The 17,894-nt window shown below is 39.3% G+C and overlaps 1 protein-coding gene across 1 annotated transcript in view; it reads right to left on the bottom strand.

The window, feature by feature from the left end:
• The window catches only part of DNAH2 (dynein axonemal heavy chain 2), a 98,946-nt gene extending 81,261 nt beyond the window's left edge, over window positions 1-17,685 (bottom strand). Inside the window, exons 1-7 of the mRNA XM_045824439.1 lie at window positions 17,532-17,685; window positions 13,406-13,467; window positions 10,807-10,977; window positions 2,796-3,024; window positions 2,149-2,259; window positions 1,753-1,991; window positions 597-788 (exon numbers count right to left, since the gene is read on the bottom strand). Coding sequence (XP_045680395.1) covers window positions 597-788; window positions 1,753-1,991; window positions 2,149-2,259; window positions 2,796-3,024; window positions 10,807-10,977; window positions 13,406-13,467; window positions 17,532-17,685 — 1,158 coding nt within the window. The remainder of the gene's footprint in view (window positions 1-596; window positions 789-1,752; window positions 1,992-2,148; window positions 2,260-2,795; window positions 3,025-10,806; window positions 10,978-13,405; window positions 13,468-17,531) is intronic.
• Between the last annotated feature and the right edge of the window lie 209 nt (window positions 17,686-17,894).

Here is a 17,894-nt window from a genome sequence, read left to right as displayed (position 1 = left end):
GCCACCTACTTCTTGATTTGACTCCTGATACCCATCTTGCCCAGGTCCTCCACTGCTGGTGGGCAGCCCCTCTGAGTTCCACCTCCCTCCCTGCCCTAGCCTGCCTCACAGCTGCTCTTCCTAGCCAGCATTCAGCGTCCTCCCACACTTCACCTCTGTCACTCCAAATGAAATGTGCCCAGTCCTGCTCCTCAAAAGCTGGTTTTCCTTCCTAAACCTTCCTCTCCCCCACTGCCATTTTCATCTTTGGAAATCAGAAGAAGAGGGTCTTCCCCTCCTGTAAACTCAGCCTTGGGAGTCTGTCCTTCCTGCTTCCCTCCGCGTGCTCCATCAGCTCCTCTTCTCAAAGCCCCTCTTCTTGCCTAGGCTACTTCCACCTGGGAGCAAAATGTGCAGCCCAGACTCCAACTCTGAGCATCACTAATGCTGACAGTGCAGACAGAAGCCTTTGGTCTCTGTGTGACCCGAAGGGTGCTCTTCACTGACTTTTCACTACAGATCTTCTCTTAAGAGAATTCTACCTTCTTTCCAAAGTCTGAATCCTGTCAACATAGACACCCTGTAGAAACCCTCTGTCTTACTCTGCAGACACATACCTTTCGGAAGAGGGAGGTCAGTCTCTCCCGAGTGTTGTAGTAGGGAGAGTTGACCCAGATGATTCGGATGAGACTGATCAACTTGGGAAGCTTACTAGAGATGTCCTTAGGGGGCATGAAGGCTAATTCCTGGTAAGGTTCCTTCAGGATTGACAAAAAAGTCAGGTTTGACTGTGCTTGACAAGAACCATCCTGGCAGTAAAGAGAAACCAGAAGTAGACTTACCCACTGGAAAGAACTGGTTCAAAGCAAGCACTTTTTATCAATCTGAACCCCATCCTGATCTGCCTCCAGGGGAAGCATTCCCCATTAACCCAATCCTACCTAGTACCAGTCATTCCAGGTCTCTGTAGCCCTCAGGACTTGAGTTTGCAATAATGAGTTTTATTCATTTACCAGTTTCTACAAAAGTATTTTCATGGCTTTTCTCATGTGTGAGTCCCATCTCCCCCACTAGACTGAGAGTTACCCAAATTCAGTGTTTTTTGTCTATTCCTCTAGTTCCTCCAGCTGAACTCAGCATTCTGCACAAAGTACTCAATAGCTGTTGATCAACAAACCAGACATGACTCCCATTTATCCCCATAGTTTTCACCATGATCCCCTTAACTGCCCTGTTCTCAACCAGGATTTCAGACTTCTCCATTAGCTGTGGCTCAACTCCCTTAATACCCAGCTTAAAATTCCACCTAGGGAGAGAAGTCTTCTCTCTCCATATTCTACAAATTGATCTTCTGTGTCCCAAAACCTACATAATCAGCTTGCCATACTAAATTAAATTTATTTTTAAGTGTTCATCTTATAACTCTTTTGGCCAAACCACATGGGTTCCTCTTTAGTCCCATGTCATCTAGTAATCCTATTTTGTGTAAGTCTTATTTTCTCGGCTGGATTGTAGGGGTTGGGTTTACAGAGGGTACTTAATGTATATTTGTTGATTACCATAACTAGCTGTCTCCCTACTAAACTATAAGCTCTTTGGGAACTTCCTTGCATTCTACTAGTTTTATACTCTTCCACCAGTTCAAGTTCAAACATTGGGTGGGCCTATCTTTGCTGTTGATGATTACATTGGCTCCCTCATCTCAGCATCCTATGTTGTCCCAAGCACTGTCCACTTTCTGCTAAGCCTCCATCCTTTGATCCATTCACAAACCTGGATCTGTTGGGCCAGTTTCATAAAGGGTGCCAAGTAGGATGACTTGGCAAGGCGCAGGATAGACTCAATGTGTTTCACTCCCTCCTTCACCAGCTGTGTACTAATGCCAGATAGGTCCATGCATCGGTTGCGCCAGAACTCAATCTCCTCCAAAGGACCTAAATTTTCTCCTGTCTCCACAGTCTCCTGGGCACTGAGCACCTCCTTTATCTGCCGGGTCCAGTGGATCATAGAGGCTTCAGGGGAGAACACAAAATCTCTTCATTTCTTTTCATTGCTCCCAGTTGTGCCCCCTACAGAGCCCCCGCTAACCCAACTGCTTTCTCACCACCTGGGCTGCCTTCTCTCCTCTGCCCTAGGATCCCCGATGCACTGGCAATGCCAGCCACTCACTCTCTAGCCGCTGCACCAGCTCTTTGTCCTTAAACACCACCTCGGGCTTCATCATCATGGCCTCTGCAGGGATGTAGAGAACAGTGTGCCCCTCCAGTTTGTACCGAGTATCTAAGGAAAGAGTAGGACCATGGAACTTCACAGACAAGAATGAGTTTATGTCACCCCAGTTCCAATCATGGTTGATGATCCGGGGCCCAAAAAGTATTTCAGGAGAGCAGGCAGGAGTAACTGACTGATTCTTTTTCGATATCAAGAGAAAAAAATGACAGAAGGCAAGAGGAAGACCCCATTGAGGTACAATAAAAGATTGTCATAATACAAGGTCAAAAATCCTTGCCCTCAACACTCTCTCCTATGATATATGCACTTCCCCTGGCCCTGACACTGTCTGCATTTCCCCTTACCCAACATGTACTCTTTGAAATTTCCAACTTAAAGTTTCAGAAGGTCTGGCCAACCATTCTACAGCAGAAAACTGTATCTGGATTGGAAGACAAATTCTATACCCTGTTTCATTCCTTCAACAAACACATACCAAATACCTACTCTGTGCCAAGCCACATAAATATTCCGCATGAATCTCCCACCTGCCTCATTAACTCTGCTGTTGGTGGGGCACAAGGCACTCAAGCCTTTCTGCTCACCTGTCAGGCAGGCCAAGAACCTGTGCAGATGAGAAGCAAAATGATTTCGAATGCTCTCAGGCCAGCTTGTGTTTGTAAAGACCTGAGGGGCAAAGACACCACTGAGGAGGCGAAGCAGGGCTGGGATATAGGAACCTCGAACTGTCCCAAACTGCACAGTTGCCTCAAAGTTTTCTGGAGTGATGGGAACCGGTGCTTGGCGAATAAAGTACACAATCTGGTTCTGCGTCTGCATGAAAGACAGTAAATAGTTCAGAGTTCAGTTACCAGGCCCAGCCATGATACCCAAAGGAAACTGAGGTTCCAATCATGAAAGCCTGGCCAAGTTCCCTGTGACTTTCTCTTAGCACATCCTGATCCTTCTACAAAAGTAAGTGTCATGAAGTGCTCCCTGCTTTTTGCAGGGACATAAGAGAGTCCATCTCCAGAGACACAGGGAGGAAATGCAGAGAGTATGCTTTTCATGCAGGGTAGAGACTGTATATTTTGACCAACTTTGCTCCAGAACCTAGCACACTAGGACATACCAGATGCACAATAAATGTTGGACAAATGGATGGATGGAATGAAAAGAATAGAATGAATAAAGCACTTTCAGATATAGGAAAAGCAGAAAGGAGGACTAGAAGAAATAGACAAATGTCTAGAATTCCCCATTATAGTTATACTTTTCTGCCAATTTTTCATTTATCCTTCAATTTTGTTTATGGTGAGTTTTTGTTGTTTACATTCAGAAATTTGTAACTTTCATGTAGTTAAAACTTTTTAAATTTAAAGTTTCTGACTTCAACATGCTTAGAAAGTTCGTTCCCATAAGATTCACCTTTGTTTTCTTTAGTGTTTTTATTACTACTCTTCATAATTTTTTGGTAGGGGTGAACAATGAAAGAAAGGTGGGACAACTGTAACTGAACAACAATAAAGTTTTAAAAATGTTAATAGATTTTAGAGAGAGAGAGAAGAAGTGAGAAAGAGAGAGAAACAATGATTTGTTCCACTTATTTATGCATTCTTTGATTGTTTCTTGTATGTGCCCTGACCAGAGATCAAACCTTCAATCCTGGCATGTCGGGACAATGCTCTAACCAACTGAGCTACCCTACCAGGGCATAATTTAATTTTTAAAACTGAAAATAAAGCACAAATAAGAAATTAATAATTACTCATCTTTCCACTCCTCAGAATTAAATTTTGACATTTTGTGTCTATTTTTCAAAAAGCTTAACAACTATTATATTTGTTAAATAATGTTAATTATAAATAACTGAAACAATGCAGAAATTTAAACAATGCATACAATTAAAATGTCATCTGAAATTCCACCACCCAGACAATGCTGTTTACATTAGAAAAAAAAAACAGTATTCCAAACATCTTTCTATAGATATATAATACAGAAAAATAAATTAGAATAGTTATTTCAAAATAGAATCATGCTACTTTTGAAAGTATTAAACTTAATTTATTTAATTTAACTTAACAATGTGAATATAATAAAGGAATTGATGAGCTTCAAATAAATTTTTCTTTACCTGTAAGAGAGATTTCTTCCTAAAAGACTATTTCTGAGGTTATAAGGGAGATTATGAAAAATATTAAGAGGTTAGTTTTCTCACTACCTTTCTATTTTAAATTATATTGACTTACTGCTTTGCAAGATAAGAGCATTGACATCCTCACACTCCCTCTCATTTTCTCACCACTTCCCAATTTTTGTTATGGTATTAGTTTTACATTGTCCAAGATGATGACATTCACAATCTATAGCATAACCATAATTCCCATGCTTATTCAGAGTATGAGTTATTTATTTAAATAAATTAAATGTTCATAGATTCTTTATCCCTGAGTTCTTTATTTGGTTCATTTCTTAATGAACTGAATGTTTGTTGATGACATATTTAAAGTACGGTTCTTTCAAGATTGAAAATGTCTGCCTATCTTGCCTTTACACTTGACCATCTAGGCTGGAAGTAATACCCTGAGTCACACTAACTTTCCTGGAGGTGTGATCTTCTGCATGCTCCAAGAAGTCTGAGAGCAGTCTGATGTTTCCCTTGGTAGGTAATTTTTTTTTGGACTGGAGACCTAAATAATTTTTCCCAAATTTTTATTTTGAAAAAAATTAATTTTTTGGAAAAAATTTTCAACCCATTAAAAAGTTGCAAGAAAAGTAGAATGAATAACAATATATCCTTCATCTAGAAGCAGCAGAGATATCATAATACTAATCCTTAAATACTTCACCATTTAGGCCTAGAAGTGAAGATATTCTCCAACAAACCTAACACTATAATATCCCACTAAAAAATGCATCTGCATATAACACTTTATAAAATATACAGTCCATATTCAATTTTCCCCAATGGTTCCAATAATGCCATTTACATCTGGTTTTTCCCATCCAGGATCCAATCCAGGATCACACACAGTCATGTTTCCTTATCCATCTTTAATTCCACATAGTTCCCCAGTATTTTTCTTTCTTGTATAGCACTGACATTTCTAATAGTCCAGGCCAGTTATTCCCAAAATGTCCCTCAATTTGGATTCACCAGATTGTTTTCTCATTACTAGATTCAAGTTAAATATTCTTGGCAGGAATACCACAATGAAATAATTTCCTTGAATTTTAGTAGCTTAGTTAAGGTATATATTGACATTCAACATTATGTAACAAATTTTGTGGAATAAAGAAACTTTTCATTTTCCAGAGTCAGTTCCTTCTGCAGTTCAGGGAAATTCTTTGTATTTAATCATTAAACTTATGTTCTGTTTGATTAGTTGGCTCTATCAGATCACCTGTGTCTGTCTTTCATATCTATTAACCTCTTATTGTTTGTCATTGTTTGTTTGTTTGTTTATTTTCTGAATATACTGTAGCTATCTCAAGCCTCTCTTCTATGTCAAAACAAGCTTTCCGGGATAGCTATTCAGTTCCTTACTGTTTCTAACCCACTAGGTTTTATAACATGCTACTTTCTTTTTTTTTTTTAGAGATTTTATTTATTTATTTTTAGAGAGAAGGGAAGGGAAGGAGAAAGAAATGGAGAGAAACATCAATGTGTGGTTGCCTGTCACATGTCCCTCACTGGGGACCTGGCCCACAGCCCAGGCACGTGCTCTGACTGGAAGTCAAAACCAGCAGCCCTTTGGTTTGCAGGCCACTCAGCCCACTAAGCCACACCAGCCAGGGCACATGCTACTTTCTTTATTTCCTAAAATCTGTATCTCCCTTTTACCTCATTATCATGTTTTATCATTTCATCCCTCTGCTTTTTAAAAAATTGATTTGTGTTTTTATTAAGTCATACTCTAACATGATGCTTTTGTGAGGAATTTCCATTATGTTTTCTTCTTTTGCATGCTTTGTTCTGTCTTTTTGTTTTGTTTTGTTTTTCCCTTGATGTCATATGCTTGCAGTTGCCATGCAGTTTCTTTTCACTTTCCTCATACTTGAGCAGCTCTATGAATTTATTCTTTTTGCTGTAATATACTGTGGGTGACTTCCTCATGTCCCACTGTGAGAGCTCAGTTTGTTTCCCCTTCAATGTTAAAGAGTTGAGTGCTTTGTTTTATTTACTTTTCTCTAGCCTAAAAGAATTGCATGAAGGGATAAGCAGCTGGTAAAGGCTAATTTAAAACAATGTAAAATCTTTGTTAAAATACCTGGCTTCTTTCTTTTCAGATTTTGTTAAATGCCCTACATCTAAACTTCACTCCTTACACTGGGGTTCACCATTTCTGAAGGGAGTATGATTTCCTTAACTCAGTGCCTAAACCTTTCATTGGCTACCACTTTTAAAGTTTATTAGATGTGATTTTACTTCTTTCCTTGTTTGTTTACTCTTGGGTGTTTTCTTCTGGTTTTACTTTTGCTTATTTTATCAAGTATGCAATGATAATTTTTTAAGGAAGTGTCAATCAGCCATCTTAACCCAGGAGAATATCATTAACTATGTGACCTATTTAGAATGTATTCCAGCATGCTAAATAGATTTTTTTTCAGCTTTAGTGGGGCATATTTAATAAATAAAAATTATACATACTTAAGGTATGGAACTTGATTTTTTAAAGATTTTATTTATTTGTTTGTTTGTTTATGAGAAGGGAGGGTGAAAGAAGGGAAGAGAAACATGGATCAGTTGCCTCTCACACACCCAGCTGGGGACCTGGCCCACAACCTAGGCATGTGCCCTGACTAGGAATCAAACCAACAATTTTCTGGTTCACAGGATACCCAATCCACAGAGCCACACCAGTCAGGGCTGACTTGATGTTTTGATATGTTATATACATTGTGAAATGATCACCAAAATCAAGCTAATTAACATATCCATATATCTCATATAGTTACCATTCCCTTCTTCCCTTCCTTCCTTCCTTCCTTCCTTCCTTCCTTCCTTTTTTTGTATGTGTGTGGTGAAAACACTTAAGATTTGCCCTCTTAGCAAATTTCAAGTACACCATCCAGTTTTATTAACTATAGTTACCATGCTGTATATTAGATCTAGAAACTTTGTATCCCTCCCCTGCAGTTTTACTGTGATGTAATCAACCTATAACATTATATTGTTAGTTTAAGGTGTACAACATGATTTGATATATTAATTTACTGCAAAATTATTGCTAAAAGTTCAGTGAGCATCTATCACCTCACAGTTATAAATTGTCTTATCATGAGAATGTTTAAGATCTATTCACTTAACAACTTTCAACTATACAATGCAAGATTGTTAACTATAGTCACCAACTATACATTACATACCCAGAACTTATTTATCTTATAACTGAAAGTTTGTACCTTTTGACCATTTTCACCCTTTTTCCCTGTTCCCTGACCCCCTGACTCTGCCAACCATCAATCTGTAATCTATTTCAACAAGTTAGAGTTTTTTTCCCCTAGATTCCACATATAAGTGAGATCAAACAATATTTGTCTTTGTCTGACTTATTTCACTGAGCATAATGCCCTTCAGGTCCATCCATGTTGTTGCAAATGGTAGAATTTTTTTCTTTCTCATTGTTGAATAATATTCCATTGTAATAATATCCTATTTCTTAGATTATTTGTCATTTTGTCAATAATATACATATCATTTATATGTATGTATATATATATAAACATTTTCTTTACCCATTTGTCATCCATCACTGGACACTCCAGTTGTTTCCATGTCTTGGCTATTATAAATAATACTACGATGAACATGAGGGTACAGATATCACTTCAAGAGAGTGATTTCATTCCTTTTAGATATATACCTAAGAGGGGAATTGCTGGATCATATGGTAGTTCTATTTTTAAATTTTTGAGGAAAAGCCATACTATTTTCCATAGTGGCTTTACCAATTTAATTGCCAACAAATGTTCCCCCCTTTTTTTTTTTCACATCCTCACTAATGTTTGTTATCTCTTGTCTCTTTGATAATAGCCATTCTAAAAGATGTGAAGTGATATCTCATTGTGGTTTTCATTTGCATTTCCCTGATGATTAGTGATGTTGAGCATCTTTTCACCTACCTGTTCACCATTTGTATACCTTCTTTGGGAAAACATCTTTTCAATTCCTCTGCCTATTTCTTAGTCAAATTATTTGTCATTTTACTGTTGAGTTGTATGAGTTCTTTATATTTTTTGGATAATAACCTCTTATTGGATTCATAATTTACAAAGATTTTCTCCTATTCCTTAGGTTTTCTTTTCATTTTGTTGGTTTCCTTTGCTGTGCAGGAAATTTTCCGTTTGATGTAGTTCCACTTGTTTGTTTTTGCTTTCATTGCCTTCACTTTTGGTGTCAGGAACTTTGTACTGTTTGACCAACATCTCCTCATTTCCCACTCCCTTCAGCTAACAGATTTTTTTTAGATTTTATTTATTTATTTTTAGAGAGAAAGGAAGGGAAGGAGAACAGAGGGAGAGAAGCATCAATGTGTGCTTGCCTCTCACACACACCCCACTGGGGACCTGGCCCACAACCCAGGCATGTGCCCTGACTGGGAATCGACCAGGCAACCTTTTGGTTCCCAGGCCCACCCTCGGTCAATCCAATGAGCTACACCAGCCAGGACTAAATAGAGCTTTTAATGGAAAAATGTTTTTCATGCTTCCCAATTCTATTCATTGAATAATTCATCCTTCCCCACTGATTTTAAATGCCATTTGTATAGAAAATGCTTGAATATATGGCTCTGTACATTCTATGTTGTTTTTTGCTGTGGCTTATATAATGTATATTGCTGCCCCAGTCCAACAGTTTGTAATTACTGTAGCTTAAGAAAAGATTTTCATATTCACAAGTCTCCTCCATTACTTTTCTTCATCATTTTTTTTTGCTATTTTCATGCATTTTTCTGGATATATTTTAAGATCCTTTATAGTTTATACAAGGTATCTAGGGACTGTGGTGCTTTGACTGTAGTTGCATTAAAATGGTACATTTTTTAGATGGAATGATCTCAATATAATACTGAGATTGCCACCCAGAAACAGGTATGGCTCACCATTTATTCAAATCTTCTTTCATGGCCTGCAGTGAGGTTGTTTTCTTTCATATAAATCCTACACATATTTTGCAAATTTTTGTCCCTTTAGTGAAAAAAATATTTTTTCATGATTTTTGTAGCTGATTATTGCCAATATACAAGAAAAATCCATAGCCTGTTTTTGCATTTAATATAAAATGTTTCACAAATGGTGCATTGCACAGGAGCATGCTCGTCTTCATTATCATTGCAATTTTTGTATATGTACTGGCAACAGAAGCAAAGCAATAGCCTTTTTCTTTTCCAACATTTTATTTCAAAAATTTTCAAACATACAACAAAGTTAAAAGAATTTTACAACATTGGCCTGTAAACCTACTGTGCAGATTCTACCACTAACATTTTACTATATGTCTTTTAACTGTCTCCCTACCCATGGTTTACTCTTCACTAATGTATTCTCCCCCTTGTTGAAGTACTTATCTATCTAATTCATGAAAGCCTTCAATATTTCCCTCTGGGACAGAGATCAAATTCTTTATTTTCTTTATTGATATTTTTAATTGGGAATTTTATGGAGAACTTTCCTCCATGTAATTCCCTTTATTCTTTTTTATTTTTTAAGCCTTACCCAAGGATCTGCTCATTGATTTTAGAGATAGGGGAATGGAGGGAGAGACATAGAGGGAGAGAAACATTGGTCACCTCCTGCACAACCCTGAGTGCAGACCAAACCCACAACCCAGGCATATGCCCTGACTAAGAATTGAACCTATGACCTTTCAGCTCACGGGACAATACTCCAACCAACTGAGCCACACTGGCCAAGGCTATTTATTAATTTTTTAGAGAGAGAGGAAGAGGGAGAGAGAGAGAGAGAGAGAAAGAAATGTCAATTTGGTGTTCCACCCATCCATATATTCATTGGTTGACTCTGCATGTGCCCTGACCAGGGATCAAACCAGCAAACCTACATGCCTTGGCATGTAGGCATATAGGGGCAATGCTCCAACCAACAACTGAGCTACCCAACAAGTGTGAGGCCAAATCCTTTGCATAACATACAAGGCCCTTCACAAGCTGACCCCAACCCACTTTTTCAGTATCATTTTCCACAACTCCTCTCTTCTTTGCATGTAAAGTGTTCTTTACCCAAACAGCTCTTACCCAGCCTCAATGAAATCCTACTTAGCTTCCATCCCCAAATCAAATATCTTCCATCACCAAGTGTTGCCTGCATTCCCCTGGCTACCTTAGTTGCTCCCATAAAGCTCCTATAAAGCTTTGTTGTGCATCATAATATATTGTACTTTTTATGTCTGTCTTCACCATTAGACCACAAGATCATCAAAAGCAACAGCCTACTTTATTCCTCTCCGTATCCTGCTACCAAGAAGAGTACCTGACACACCATGAGGCTCAGTAGACCTTGGGCACAGAAGACAAGACTAGAAGATGACAAGGATACACAGAACCCCCAGCTCTCTGAGAGACCACCTTGGAGTCGGGAAAGTGGAGTACCTACCTGTACAGGCATGCCCAAATCTAGCTTCAGCCCTGAACAGGGGTCGATGAAGATGGTGAGGATGGGCTCTGATGGGTCCTGGGCAAAATGTTCCAGAATGGTATCATGCTCTTCTGTCCATTTGGCATCTGCTAGTCCTGTCAGCATAGCTCGGGACAGAAAAAGGGGCTTCTACAGAAGGAGAACAGAGATCCAAAAAAGGCACAGCTGTTAGGATGAGTCATTTCTCCCATCCACAATCACATGTGAAGACATGTGATTCAAGGAAGGTTATCCTTCCTCAGGATATTTTCTTCCCAAGATATTTCATTTATGCCTGTGGTTATAAATACGTATTGTTAAGCAACCCTTAACCTTCAAATCAAACTAAATTAAGGGAACATGTAGGATATTAGTCTAAATCAAGGGATTAGAAGAAGATGACAAGGCTTTTTGATAAGGGTACAAAGAGCAATTGTAGCAGCTTCCCCAAGATACTGAAATAAGTATAAAATATTGGGTAAAAGTCGATTGGCATAGCAGTAAGGAAGAAGTGAGGGGGAAAGAAAGCACCAAAGAACAAATCATTTAGATGGAACATAAATTGTAACTGATAGCTAGGAAAAAATTAATCTGTAGAACTCTACTAAATAAATTAAGGAAACTAAAAGATATAAATATATAGCTCAGTGAACTTGAGAAGCCACCTTGTCCTTCTCCCAGTGAGAGAAGAAATCTCTTTAATTTAAAGTTTCTGGGTCAAGCCCTGGCTGGTGTGGCTCAGTTGGTTGGAGCATCACCCCATACATAAAAATGTTGGAGGTTCAAATCTCAGCCAGGGCACATGCCTAGGTTGCAGGTTCAATCCCTGGTCAGGGTGTATGTGAGAGACAACCAATTAATTTTTCTCTCTCACATCGATGTTCTCGCTCTCTCTCTCTCCCCTCCTTCCTCTCTCTCTCTCTAAAATCAATAAACATATTTTTTAAATTTTTGAATAAAAAATAAAGTTTCCAGGTCAAGAAAACTTAGACTATGATCTAAAATCTTTCCTACATTAAAACAAAAATGAACCAATGAGAAAAACACTAAGACCTCAATAAATATGTGGGCAAAATGATTGACATGTCATGTCAAAAAAAAGAAAAAAGAAAAATATGAAAAAACACTCAATTTCAGTTGAAACCAAAGAAATACAAATAAAAATAGTGAAGATACATAATTTATTGCCTATAATTTTTAAAAAATCCTTGCTAGCCCTGGGTGGTATGGCTCAGTGGATTGAGCACCAGCCTGCGAAGGGTTGCTGGTTCAATTCCCAGTCAGGGCACATACCTGAGTTGCGGGCCAGGTCCCCCATTGGGGGTGCGCAAGAGGCAACCACACATTGATGTTTCTCTCCCTCTCTTCTCCTTCCTTTCTCCTCTAAAAATAAATAAAATCTTAAAAATATGTATTTTTTTAAAATCCTTGCAAAATTGATAATACCCAGGCCTGGAAAGGGTTTGTTGCTAGTGTGAGAGCAAAAAGAGTGATTCATTTCGAAAACATCTTGGCATTACATATTAAAATCATTAGAAATGTTCTTTACTCCTTGATTCAGTAAGTCCACATACAGGAACCTAAAAAAATATTAAGTGTTCCAAAATGTGCTACTTTTAATTACAATATTCATCACAGTATTATTATGAAAGCAAAAATTAGAAATGGCAAAATGTCCAAGAGTCATGATTTAACTATGGTATATATATTTAACTGAGCACTTTACAGCCATTAAAAGTGGTGCTTACAAAAAAAGTATATTATAATAACATGAAGAATGATGAAATGTTTTCATAAAAAAGCTTAACAAGAATTATAATATATGGTACAATTAGGCTATTTTTTTAAGCTTGCAGACTTATACACTGAAAGAAAAGACATGTGCTAAAGTATTAACATTGAATGAGTTTAGGCAGTAATGCTATGACTTTTCTTTCCTCTTTCTTTGTTTGACTTGTCAGTCCCTTCCAATGTTTTCCGTAATTAGTAGTTATTACTTTTCTTTCACTTTAAAAAAATTTCAAGGTCACCACTCCATTCTTCTAACCCCAGTGTCTATGGGTATGGCTAGGCTTTGATGCAACTTGGAGATAAAAGTATAAGGGTCATTTTCTAATGATGCCAACTTCTAAAAGTGCTTGAAGTGGCTTCTGTAAATTCTTCTGCCAAAGGAGAAAACTGGAAGAAAAGAAGGAAGAAAATGTCTTAAAAAAAAAAAGTAGTATCCCATTAGGACGATACTCACCAGCTTTTCAACTTGTTCAGGTGTTCGCCCATACATTTGATAAAGTTTGTCAACGTTTTACCCAAGGTGGGCAGACAAGGAAGGGACAGCTAAGAGGCCTGTTCCTCACTTAAAACACTCTTCTTCATTGGGTGGGGTGGGGGGCACAGATAACTTTGCCCTTTACCTGTCCTGGATTTGTGATAAGTGAACCAGATTTGTGGTAAGTAGGCTACCAGTAAAGAGAAGGAAGTGACAGACTGAAGAGATTCTTTACACACTATATGACAACTAATCTTTTGATTTACCTTTTGCTGGAGAGGAATATTTGTCTCAAGGAGAACCCAAACTTACCACATCCACTTCAGGCTCCTGTAAATTTTCTTTTTGTACTTCAGATTCCTCCAATGCTGCCTCTGGGAAAAAATAAAAATTCAAAAAATAAAGATATTCTTTAAAAAGTTAAACACAGAGCCATCATATGACCCAGCAACTCCCCTTTAGGTATATATGCAACAGATTTGGAAGCAGGTACTCAAACAGATATTTGTATGCCAATGTTCACAACAGCACTATTCACAGCAGCCAAAGGTGGAAACAACTGAAGTGTCCATCAATAGATGAATAGATAAACAAATTGTGGTGAAATATTACTCAACCACAAAAAGGAATGAAGGATTCAATGCTACACCATGGATAAACCTTGAAAACACTAGGTTAAGTGAAAGAAGCCAGTCACAAAAGACCACATATTGCATAACTCCAATTTCATATGAAATGTCCATAACAGGCAAATTCATAGAGAGAGGAAGTAATCAGTGGTTACCAGGATCTAGAGGAAAGGGTCATAGGGAGTGACGGCTAAAAGGCTAGGTTCTGATGCAACTTAGAAGGAAAGATATAGGGGTCCTCTGGTACTAAATTCTCAAGCTTGAAGTGGCTTATTGAGAGTAAGATGAAAATCCTCAAAAATTAGATAGTGGTGATGGTTGACAACTTTGTGAATATACCAAAAATCATTGAATTGTTGTCTTTAAACGGATTAATTTTACATATGTGAATTATATCCAATTTTCTTTTTAAAAGTTAACTGGAGCTGGAGGGGCAGGAGAGACAGGGGAGTAAGTGCAGTCAGTACTAAGGTTATTCTAGGCATTGAGCTTCTGGCTTTCCATTCTTCCCCAGTCCTCTTCCCACTTGGGGAAGTTGGGGTCCACAGAAATCAGCCGCTCTCCAAACAACTACATTGCTGGGTACTCACTTCTGCCACACTCACTCTGGAACCCCCTTAAAAACCAGGAGGGTGTTTCTTACCTGATCTCTCCTGACCCAGAGGTACCTCCTGATCTGTTGCTCACAGAGGACACTGATTCTGTAAAATTGGTGAGCTTCTCATCTCCCATGAGCCAAAAGGGGGAAGGAATAATGAGATGGAACCAAAAGACTATGGGAAACAGAAAGAAAAACTAGGAGGGGAGTGAGGCACAGAGGCCAAGAACGAAAATAGTGAAAAACGTGGAGTAGATGATTCCAGGAGCTTTGTGGTAAATGGGACAGGTAAGAAACTTCTTACATTTGAGAAAACTGAGGGCATTCAAGATTTCACATAAGAACTAGGCCAGGGGAGGGAAACTGAGATGATCTTAAGAGTAAACTGGTTTTGTCTTTAGACTTTATATAAAGTCTAAATCATGCAATACAATACTAGTATATAATGTCTGTGGGTACACACAGTAATTTTTAAAAACAAGCTTGAGAGTGATAAACACCAACTCAGGATAGTGGTGACCTCTGGAGAAAGAGAGAAGGGCTTTGGGGGCAGGGGCAAACAGAGGGATTTCCTTGTATTTCCTTGTTAATAAATAATACTATTTATTCTTACATTGGCTGATGGGTACATGGGTGTTCATTATATTATTCTCTATGCTTCTTCTAATTTGCCTGAAATATAAGTCAATAGTCCCTTATCCAAAACCCTTGAGGTCAAGTATATTTCACAATTTAGAACTATAATATAGTATGGAATGTAATAGTACCCACCCCCAGATGGCTCTAGAACAGCACTGCACAAACTTTTTTTAAAATCCTCACCTGAGGATATGTTTATTAATTGTAGAGAGAGAAGGAGGAAGAGAAAGAAACATCCATTGGATCGAACCCACAACTAAGTATATGCCCTGACTGGGAATCAAACCTACAAACCTTTGGTGCATGGGATGACACTCCAACCAACCAAGCCACCTGGCCAGGGTGAACTTTTAATATTAGTAGTATTTTTGCAGTAAAACATAAAAATTTATATGAAGCAGCTTAAATAAACTATAAATACCTTCATAATAGTTTAGGTTGTGTTTTACTACCAAATAAGTTTGGATGCCAAACTTTGGCGGGGGGGAAACTTTTAGTTCTTAGGGCTTTTTAAAATTACAGATATGGGATTAGAAACCGGTACTACTTCTTGTTTTCTTAATGAGGAGCACGTAAGGAAGCAAAGGATGTCAATAAAGACCTCAAAAGGATGTTTGCCCACCATCTTTTTCCAAGAAGTATTTTCAGCCCTGTCTTAGCCTGTCCAGCAAAATACCACAGACTAGGTAGCTTATAAACAGCATAAATTTATTTCTCACAGTTCTGGAGGCTGAAGTCCTAGGTTAGGGTGCCAGCAGGGTCAAGTAAGGGCCCTCTTCCTGTCACGGACTTCTCATTGTGTCTTCACACAGCAGAAGGGGGCAAGGGATCTCTCTGGAGCCACTTTTATATGGCTCTAATCTCATTCATAACAGCAGTACCCTTGTTATTTAAGCACCTCCAAAAGGCCCACCTAGTAGTACCATCACATTGGCCATGAGGATTTCAGCATATGAATTTCAGAGGAACACAGACATTCAGACCATAGCAGACCCCCTCTATCTGTAGTGGGACAGGCCTCAATCCCTGACCAGCTTCAAAGATTATGGGAATTAATGTTCATTTCAGGACTGCCTTGGTGGCCAAAGTCTTCTTTGAACCTCTATCAAGGTTACAAATCAGCTGGAAAGCTTCACACCAAATACTAAAAAGGCTTAGAGACAAGACAGTAAGAGATCCTTGGTATTCAGTGGTCAGAGCTTTCATTTAAAAGCTCCTTCTCTTTCTACCCCAGAGAATTCTCCAAATTGAACCTAAATGCTTTCTTTCCTCCATCAGCCTATTCTTGGTACCCAGCTTCTGGAGCCAGTCCCATTTTAAACTACTTTCAAGAGACCTCAGAATAAAAAAACATTGCACATTTCTCATGTCTGGATCCTAGGGCAAGGCCCCATGTACCCTGGACCTTTCTCCCATACCCATGCTTAATCTCTCAACCTTTAATGTGAAAAGGGAATGCTATTTCTCTCCATCTTGACTGGTTGTTAGCAATGAAAAGAAGCCCCAGATAGCCCTGACTAGTGTGGCTGAATGGATTGGGCATTATCCTGCAAACAGAAAGGTCCCCAGTTTGATTATCAAACAGGGCAGATGCCTGGGTTGCAGACCAGGTCCCTGGTTTGAGGTGTGTGGTTGGGGGAGGTGTGGTACAAGAGGCAACTGACTGATACATTTCTCTAGCGCAATGATGCTTCTCTCTCTCTTTTTCTCCCTCCCTTCTCCTCTCTCAAGGGAGGGAGGGAGGGAGGGAAGGAAGGAAGGAAGGGAGGAAGGAAGGAAGGGAGGGAGGGAAGGAAGGAAGGAAGGGAGGAAGGAAGGAAGGAAGGGAGGAAGGAAAGGAGGAAGGAAGGAAGGCTGACCCCAGGTAAAAGAAGAGGACTGTACTTAGCTTCTGGTCACATCTACACTGGCCTGTGCTCTAAGGAATAGCCCAAGTAACAGCAACAACTACCAAAAGCCTTCCAACCCTACTGGTCCCAGCTCATCTACAGGGAAGAAATCATTCAGATCAAAGCCACAAGAGGCAGCCTCTTTAAACTCTTTTCTCCCTCAATCTAGACCTCATGCTTCTTTTCTTGTGGCTCTGAACCTGAACCTCCTTAGTCTACCAAAGCCCTGCCAAATAAGGGTGGAGATACAAGAACCTCAAACAGATGGGAGAAAGCATCAGTCAGGCTTAGGATTCAAAGGATGGCAAAGCAGACTGTCTCCATGGTGATGGGCTTAATGGGAGAAAAACATTATTTGTTTTGCCACCCAGGGTGAAAGTGGGAAAAGGGAAGAGATCAAACCCTCTCCACTGGGGTAGGAACAACCATGAACATTTGAATAAGGAGGAAGAGGCTAAAATAAAGGATTGGCTGGTGAGCTTTTAGTATACTGAGGGAAATTTTAAAGATATAATGAACAAGCATAAGTCTCTCCTGAAAGAAACACAAAAACGGGACCCAGTGTCAGGCCTCAGATTCTGCTGACACCCCTGCTTCTCACCCAAAAGCAACAGAAACTGTTCTCCAGCCCTAAGACCCTCCTGAAATACAAACACTCTGAGGCCCTGGAAGCATGTACCCACCAGAATCCTCCTTGAGAGGCTCCAGCTCCAGCTCGGGCTCACTGGCAGGCAGGGTAGCATCCCCAGCCTGTGCAGCTGGAGCACCCTGAGCAGCTTGCTTGCGGGTACTTCCCCAGCCACTCACTTTCCGCTTCTTCTCAGGTTTGCTGGACATCACGTAGCCAAAGCCTGCAGACACACAGGAAGCTGGGAGTCCATGGCCAAATCCACCTCAACCCAAGCCCCTGAGACTCGAAGTTCCTTTTGAATTCACAAATTAACTGAGACCCCCAGATAACATCCTATCTGGGAGTATCCATGCCCTGCTCCATTAATCACAACGGTCTTGTAGTCCTCACTCCTTTCCCTAGGATATCCCACTTT

This window comes from Phyllostomus hastatus, unplaced genomic scaffold, assembly GCF_019186645.2.
Source record: "Phyllostomus hastatus isolate PE091 unplaced genomic scaffold, TTU_PhHast_1.1 phas_scaffold_55, whole genome shotgun sequence".
Lineage (NCBI taxonomy): Eukaryota > Metazoa > Chordata > Mammalia > Chiroptera > Phyllostomidae > Phyllostomus > Phyllostomus hastatus.
This window is presented reverse-complemented; position numbering and strand designations above follow the sequence as displayed.